At 33.7% G+C, this 9308-nt stretch overlaps 1 protein-coding gene across 1 annotated transcript; it reads left to right on the top strand.

Moving 5' to 3' along the window:
* The first annotated feature begins 7548 nt into the window (after window positions 1-7548).
* Window positions 7549-8439, top strand: LOC139845248 (pathogenesis-related genes transcriptional activator PTI6-like). The gene has a single exon (XM_071835500.1). The coding sequence runs from the start codon at window positions 7625-7627 to the stop codon at window positions 8411-8413; it is 789 nt and encodes a 262-aa protein (XP_071691601.1). The 5' UTR covers window positions 7549-7624; the 3' UTR covers window positions 8414-8439.
* The last annotated feature ends 869 nt before the right edge of the window (window positions 8440-9308 follow it).

The following is a 9308-nucleotide window of genomic DNA, read 5'->3' as shown; positions in this document are numbered from 1 at the left end:
CATCACAGCGGAAGCATTCTAAGGACCTGAGAATAAAACATGCTAAAAAGTCAACACGAATTTTGGTGAGTTATAGGTTTAATTGCTCGAGTCATAAACATGTATAAAGATAGACCACAAGATTTCATCAAAAGTTTATCAATAGATTCTACGTAACAGAGCACCCTGGTAACTAAACTTAACGCTATAGTGATAATTACCCCATTCGTTTTAATACACGCAAACCAACGTGTCTTAAACTCAAATAACATACGTCCGTTAAAAGGCTAGCGCTCTAGCTCGGACGGGGATGTCAAGCCCTATGGATCCATATACAATTATTCGCGCCCACCAGTCCATATCCTATGTACTGGCAGCTACTAGTTACCAAAGCTAAGGGATTTTCGGTTTAACTCAGTGTAGAATTTTGTATGTACTTGTGTCTTATTGCGTTTAAAATAAATTGCATGTATTCTCAGCCCAAAAATATTTAAAGTATTTAAAAAGGGAGACTATAACTCACAGTTCAATATTGAGACTCAATATTGTTGGCAAATTGCGTAGACGTAATGATGGTAGACGACTGTATGGTTGGCCTTGGATTCAAGAACAATACCCCGAACAATACCCAATATTTCCTTAGCTTAAAGCGGTTTGAAACCCGAATTAAAAACACCCTCGTATATACCTTATTATTATTAAACTTAAATTTAAAATTATAATTATAATATAAATATAAATATTGAGATTAATGTGATAGAGTTCGTCGAACAAACTGCGTATTTATATTACTTTTCGATTTACTGTAGCTCATGCGATCGCATGAGTTTTCAGTGTTTTTGCCATGCGATCGCATGGCCACCTTTTCCGTTTTTGTTTGCTAGTTCGTCGACATCAAATAGTGTTTTACTGTAGCAAATAGTGTTTTACTGTAGCAAATAGTGTTACTGTAGCAAATAGTGTTTACTGTAGCAAATAGTGTTTTACTGTAGCAAATCACTGTAGCAAAGTCGTTTTCATTGTAGCACTGTAGCAAAATACGGTTTCACTGTAGCAAATAGTGTTTTACTGTAGCAAAGTCATTTTTACTGTAGCAATTAATGTTTTACTGTAGGAAAGTCGTTTTTGCTTGTACATCTTATAACATATATATATATATATATATATATACATACATATATGTATATTTACATAATATTAAATCATAAAGAGAATTGGTTTAAATTAGTCGAAATTTTTCGGGTCATCACAAAATGTAAATCCAAAATGTGAATGTAAACTTAAGTGTTTTAATGCAATAATGTAAATGTAATATGTGGACTCCAAAAGTAGCAAAGTCCAAATAACAACCAATCTTTAGCAATCTTCACCTGAGACAAAACATGCTTAAAGTGTCAACCAAAAATGGTTGAGTGAACAACATAAGTTTATAATTGTTTTAGACCACAAGATTTAGTTATCAAAAGTAGTGCTGAAGTTATGATATCGAAACTAAACAAAGTTACCCCATGACACCTTGAACTGTCAGTGTCGTTGAAATCATTATTATGTAACCAAAGACAACGGTCAACTGGTTAGAGACGTCACTCACAATAGGCCTACTCACAATAACTAAGTTTGCGTTTATACGTAGCAATTAACGATATCATGGCAGAGATTTAGCATGAAACAAAGCATGTCAGCACAGTTAAACAGTTTTCAGGTACTTGTGTCTAAGCGTAAAACACTTTGAAAGCAAGCATGTGTCTCACCCCAAAAGTTCAAAATAAGTATATAAAGATAGTTAAAAAACGGGGCTATGAAGTTCACCTTAGTAGCAAGTAAGATATTCCACGCAAATAGTATGAACGGAGTATGTAATCGGAGACCTCAACCTAGAGATATAACGTTTAATTAGTTAATGTCTAACAGACATAAAGTTTGTTTATTAATATAGCAAACTATATTAACAGTGACGGTTTTCGAGAAAAGTTTCTATTTCTCAAAAGTTTCTATTTTTGGAAACCTACTATTTATGGAAAGCTTCCACTTATATTAAGCTCCTAGTTTAAAGAAGTTCGGGTTATAATTCTTAACAAAGATGTTGTACAATCTTGCCTAAACTTCGTTGCTATCATGCAAGTCACTCGAATGATCTGTTGTTACCGGGCGCCCAGGATTCTTGACCAGAATCTAAGTCATGGCATTCGAAATCGACAAGCGGTTCCCATAAGGCAACAAGGACCACCCTAGGCCACAAGTAGCGGCGATGTTTGTAGTCTTTGTACATTATCTTTAATTATAACCTTCACGTTATATGTGTATACACCTAACAAATTATTAATGTATTTATTAATTATATATATAGGTGATAGTATACTTAGTGTAATTTATGGTGTAACTATATAGTTAGGTTTATAAGTCATAATAATAATATTATTATTATCTAATTAATCAACCATTATGTAATATTATCAATATATGTGGTATATATATATATATATATATATATATATATATATATATATATATATATATATATATATATATATATATATATATATATGCACCTATATGATACATACATATATATATATATATATATATATATATATATATATATATATATATTCTCTATTATTATCATACATGTATATGTATATGTTTAACTATATGATATATATGAATATGAATATATTATATGTATGTGTTACAAATATATAAATAAAAGATGGTACATATATATACATATAACTACTTATCATCTTTTGTAATTTCTTATAATATATACATGATACATATACACACTCATACATACACACACACACACGTACATATACATACATACATACATACATATATACATACACGTACATATACACGCATGTATATACTTACATATATACACACACATATACCTACAATAAATACATGTACATACGTACGTATGCATGCATACATGCATGCATGTATATCATTATCATTACTACTTTACTAATCCATAAAATCATAACTTTTTATCATAATCATAACCTAATAACATTAATCATCATCACATAAAATCATAACCTTTTTTAACATATTCAAGTCCATAAATCATAATACTTAATCATATTCATCAACCCTAATCTTTTTAATCATAATCAATTCATATTCATAATCTTTTATCATACTTTTAACCTTAATCATAACCATTATCATTATTCTTAATATTTAACATATTATTAATACTTCATAATAAAGATCATTCTTCATATTCATACATAAACATACTAACTAATTCATAACCTTTTAACATCATCATTATCTTATTCATAATACTTCATAATCATACTTAATTCATAATACTTATAACATAATACTTATACACAACTTAAAAGTAATAGATTAAAAACAAGATTAAGCTAGGGTTTAGGGATACCTTTAGAGGTTTAAGATCAAGAACAAGGTGATGATTATGGACTGCAACAGAAGCAGAAATTCCTGCAGCAATTTCGACCCAAAACAGATGGGTTTCTTGGGTCTCTTTTATCACGCAACCAGCAGGAAAACAAGAAGAAAAATGCAGCAACAATTGGAACCAATGTGCAGGCTGTTTGAGGGTCACGAACACCAGCCGAAAATAGCAGGAACTACACAACAAGTCGACTTACTGCAGTAAAAGGTGGCGAATAAAAGGGCTGAAATAGATCAAGAATTGCAGCAGGAGATGGCGATTCAAAAGGCTGTGAAAGGTGACGATTGCAGGTTGTTTTTGGACTGTAGAAGGTGGTCGATTAGGAGGTTGTTGAGGGTTGTTTTGATAGTCGATGCAGGAGGTATTTGGAAGCTGTTTTGGGTCGACAAAAAGAGGGAAAACATGAGGGAATTCTATCGACTAAATCAACAAAAGGAAAGGGTTTTATGATTATTTTTGTGGTGCAAATTATGGAAGAACATGAGCCTTTTTATAAGGAACAAATCATGAGTTGTGATCCCATTAGAATTGCTAGGAGACTTGGTGATCAAGGACTTGGATTTAGATTGGAATGCAAGTATTAGAGGTGGATTAGGATTTGTGACTAGCTTAAAGATCAAGTTTATTTATTTTTATTAATTACTTAATTAGCCGATTTATTTTCTATAGTTATATATATATTTTTTTCTGGCAATTTAATTTATATATATATATTTTTATTACTTTTATTTGTAATAAGTTGTATTCATTTAATTTACATTGTTTGTCCATTTTCTTTTGTTAAATTTTAATTTAGTTCTAATTAGTTTTTAAATTTATAATTTGTCAGCGTTTAATATTACATATAGTTTATATAATAAAAAATATCACACAAATACATAAACTTATGCTAACAGAAAATATTGATCAAAAATTACTATTTAATCAAAGTATTGTTAAACAAAGTTTATGAATACAATAGTCCTAATAGTGAAACAGTAGAAACAGAAATGGAAAAATGAGGGTCGTCATAGACATCACCAATCTCTATAACATTTTATCGAGTTTAGTTTTGTGCCATGTAGTTCCGGAAGTGAGGATTGGAATTTGGACGTTATCTCAAATGGATTGTTCACAGTAAATGCTCTTACCTCTCTTATTGAAAAGGCGAATCATACTAACTTACTAACACCGTTGTCACCGTGCGTAACAATTAGGTCCCACTAAAAGTGCAACTCTTTATTTGGAGGGCACGATACAATCGGTTACCTACATGTGTCGAATTATACAAAGCGGTTTTGATTTAGCTACAATTCGTTGTCCGATATGTGATGATGGTTTGGAAAATGTTGAACACTCTTTATTTTTGTGTAAAGTGGCACATGAGACGTGGGAAAAAACTTTTAAATGGTGGAATCTTGGTGCCCGTTGAATCTTAACACCACTAATGCCTTCTTTGGAAATGGTTACTCGTTTTATTCATCTTTAGGCAAACAACTTTGGCAAGCAGTTGAGTGGGTTACGGGTACTTAATTTGGAATAATCGGAATGCGGCCACCTTCACTAAATCTAAACAAACAAGCGCTATGATCTTCAATGAAATAAAACTAAAGAGCTTTGAATGGATTTCGAATAGAATAAAAAAGATTGGCATCGAATGGTGCCAATGGATCTCGAACGCAATGGCTTATGATCGTGATGTTATGGATCGATTCGTAATTGACTGAGAGACTAATGGGTTTTGATCTATGTGTTGTATGCTTCAAGCTCGCACACCGCTTCGTACTGTCACTAGGAGTTATATATATCGAGTGTTTTGTTGCGGAGTGAAATGGATCGGGTCCGGCGAACTTTGTCACTGGTTTGTTCAGTACCGTGGGTCGTTCTGGTCCTGCTTATGTCGTCATCAAGTATGCTCCTAGCTCAATATCTTGGTTATGTAGCTCCGTAGGTGGTGCAATATTTTAGTTTCATTTTAATTCGGTTTGTATAATGTTTTTTCATTCGATTTCTTGATACTATATTGTATTTGTAAATATTCATTATTAATGAAAGGGTGAAAGCAATAAATAGGCCATATACTTTCATTTTTGTCCCAATGTAGGCTATATACCCCGAAAAATACCAATGTATGCTATATATTTTCATAAAGTGTACTAATATGAACGGACAAAACTTATTAACTGAATAAACAACTAAACGATGACGTGATATCCTACGTGAAGAATGACGGTGATACATCAGAACAAAACTGAAAGTATATAGCCTACATAGGAACAAAACTGAAAGTATATAGCCAACATCGAAACAAAACTGAAAGTATATGACCTATTTGTAGCCATATAAAATGAAAAAGAAAAAATGATAAATAATTAACTTTACCGGTTCAGCAAGTAATTTGTTAAATTTGTGTACATCGATACAACTTTTAAGAGTATATAACCTACATTGATATTTTTTGAGGTATATAGCCTATATTGAAACAAAAATTAAAGTATATGATATATTTATGACAAAATTACGCTCGTCGTCCCTGAACTTGTATCCAATCTTCTCAGGTCATCCTTAAACTTCTTTTTTTGCTGACGTCGTCCCTTAACTTGTACTTTGTAACTCCGGTCGTCCCTCCGTCTAACTTCCGTTTAAATTTTCTGTTAAGTCATCCCATGTGCTAGGCACATGAGGGTATTTTTGTCTTTTTATCTTTTTGTTCTCTTCACCCTCTTTTCTCCACTTAACTCATATATTACCTTTATCCTAAAATCATGAACCCTCATATTTTTATACTAAATTCAAACAATTTAAATTTTCAATTCAATTCAAACAAATAAGTAGTACTGTTGTTTAAATTAGAGATGACTAATGATAACTTTTGAAACTAAGAACACGGTTATCTAAAAGTTAATTGAATAAAATTGTCACTCGCAAACTTAATTTTGATATAAATAAATGATAAATGATGACTAATATACATATACTGATATACATATGCACACGGAATAATTGAACTTGAGAAACAATCATACATACATCAAAAGAATATAAGCACACATGATTAAATAAATACTAAAAATGCTTCAGAATTTAAAATTTAATTGTACCCATTGTTGGAATTTTGGCGATTTTAACTCAAATACAAATACAGAACCTTGAATTTTGTGGTAAGATTTGTTCGTTTTTGCTCTCGATTTGTGCGTGCTTGTGTTGGTCACCCACCGCCAAACTCTTATGAAACCCAGATTTGTAACAGCGACCAAAATCAAATGATGAAACTCAGATGGAAAAATCAGATGTTCAAACGACGGGGTGGTTTCAGATCTCAAAAACCTGCAACCAACGCAAACTGTCGCCTCCACCATCAGAAACCTGCAACGATCGCAACCGCCGCCTCCGCCATCGGGAAACCTGCAACCATCGTCGGATATATTTAATCGTATTTTAGATCTGAACACATGTGAGACTCCCCATTTACTCTGGTAAAAACTTCTGGCAGTTCTTTTGATTTGATTAAAAAAAAATGAGGGAGATTTTAGAGAGAGAAACAAGGGGAGGAGGTGGGATCTGGAAAATGAAAGGAGAAATTGTGTTTTGAAGAAGATAAAAAGGAAAGAAAAGAAAAATAAAAGAAACGAAAAATTAAATTATTTCAATAAAAAGTGCTAGAATGACGAAAATACCCTCATGTGTCTAGCACATGGGATGACTTAACAGAAAATTTAAACGGAAGTTAGACGGAGGGACGACCGGAGTTACAAAGCACAAGTTAAGGGACGACGCTAGCAAAAAAAAAAGTTTAAGGATAACCTGAGAAGACTGGATACAAGTTCAGGGACGACGAGCGTAATTTTGTCTATATTTATGGCTTTAACTCTTAATGAAATGGTTCTTTCATGCTGTCAAAAATAAAAAAAAGGAAAAAAAAGGTTTGGGAGACTGAGGAACGACCTAATTTGGTTTTGATAAAGAAAAAATAATATAAATTTGAATATCAATATCAATATCAATATCGAGCAAATTTTATGGAGTATATAATAATTTTTGTACTGTTGTACACATTGTCGTGTAGACTCTAGAGCTCACACACTTCAACCGTCTTCTTTTATATACCTCCCCTCCCCTTCATTTTTCTTACTTTCCTTGTTCTTTCACAACAAAAAGCGAGGGAAAATTTCCCGCCAAATTACCACTAATATTCTCTTATTTTTTATATATATATTTTTATTAGAGTCGATGGATGCAAATACGTCCGTACGATCGCCGGTAAAGTTCACAGAGCACGTGCTGAAAACTAACAAGTTCATTAAAGCACGTGAGCCACCAGGAGAACCAACTGCTAGTACAAATACGCCGTTTAATCATAGACTCGTTAGAATCACGTTATCTGATCCTTATGCTACTGAATCATCTGGTGATGAAGATGATGACGTCAGCGTCATTAAAAGAGTGAAAAAGCATGTATCTGAGATTAAATTTACTTACAAGTTATGTAAACAGAAGAAACAACGGCACGTTAGAAGCACGGTATCAACGGAGAAGAAATTTAGAGGCGTACGGCGACGGCCGTGGGGACGGTGGGCGGCGGAGATCCGTGATCAGTCACGAAAGAAACGTGTTTGGCTTGGAACGTTTGATACGCCGGAAGAAGCTGCCACCGTTTACGACGAAGCTGCCGTTAAAATAAGAGGACCTAACGCCGTTACTAATTTTTGTAACTATGACAGTAGCTGTAACGGCGCCGTTAATCGTAAGGGATCGTTGATTGTAAACGATGAGGAGTCAACGGTGACGTTAACCGGAAGTAGTGGAAGTGATGAATCGGTGGCTGACGTTATGTTTTCGCCGACTTCCGTGCTTAATTGTAACGGGGATTTAACGGTGATAGACGGTTTTGGTTATGGTGACGTGGACGCTTTTGGATTTGATATAGACATGCCGTTTAATTTACCGGATTTTGTGGTATCGGGGAGCTACCGTGGCGAGGAATTTAGCGAGTTTGACTTGGATGATTTTCTCGTTTGACGTTAGGGAAATTATTAATTAGATAGTACTAGTATTAGTAGTCATACTTGTATTAATATTAATATACTCCGTATTACAATTATATTGTATAATGTTTGTATATTATATTTTAATTAAACGATGCTATTTTTAATTAAAATATATCTCGATTATATATGGATATAGATGATTGATATTATCACATGGTAAGTCGTAATTTGTGTATGGTTGACAGTGTATTCTCCCGTCAAGACACACGAGGTGTATCCTCCCGTCAAGACACACGAAGCTACACTAACGAAGGTATTACGCCTAACGATGATAGGTGACATAAGATGTGATCACAAGAACACATATGTCAAATACAAATCAAAGGCGAGATATCTCCGGAATCAAATAATGGCGCTCAAATGATAAAAGAAGAATGCTACCAAAGTAGAATCCCAATATTCAGAGTTGGTACGAAACCACTTCCGTTATACGAAGCAATAGTAACGAAGGAACGTATTGACGAAGGGATCACGGTTACCAATGGACAAGGACTTCTCCTAAAGTCACAAGATCACCTAGACTGAAGGAGAGAAGTAAGCGGGTTGACCAAACTCGCTTCCACTAGCATCCAAATGACAAAAGAGTAATGCTGCAGGCTAGCTTTCTTGAACCAGCAGAGGTTGCAGTCAGCCGAAGGGAAAGTCCCCTTTGTCTCATCAGAGATTGCCTCGAAGACTGAATCCACCTAAAAAGCTGGTGATAAAGCTATTGCCTAACCCTATATAAAGGGAACGTGGTCTTTGGAGAAGACATTCACTCTAAGTCATAATCACTCATATACAAAACACTCTTAATGAGTTACCTTCGTATCTTGGTAGCGTAAAGTACGATACCTTCGTACTACCTTCGGGGAATCGTCAACAAA

Source organism: Rutidosis leptorrhynchoides, chromosome 4 (genome assembly GCF_046630445.1).
Source record: "Rutidosis leptorrhynchoides isolate AG116_Rl617_1_P2 chromosome 4, CSIRO_AGI_Rlap_v1, whole genome shotgun sequence".
In the NCBI taxonomy this organism is placed as follows: domain Eukaryota; kingdom Viridiplantae; phylum Streptophyta; class Magnoliopsida; order Asterales; family Asteraceae; genus Rutidosis; species Rutidosis leptorrhynchoides.
This window is presented reverse-complemented; position numbering and strand designations above follow the sequence as displayed.

Bases quoted from the DNA above. Each gene is read 5' to 3' on its own strand.
- LOC139845248 (XM_071835500.1), top strand. From the start codon at position 7,625: ATGGATGCAAATACGTCCGTACGATCGCCGGTAAAGTTCACAGAGCAC.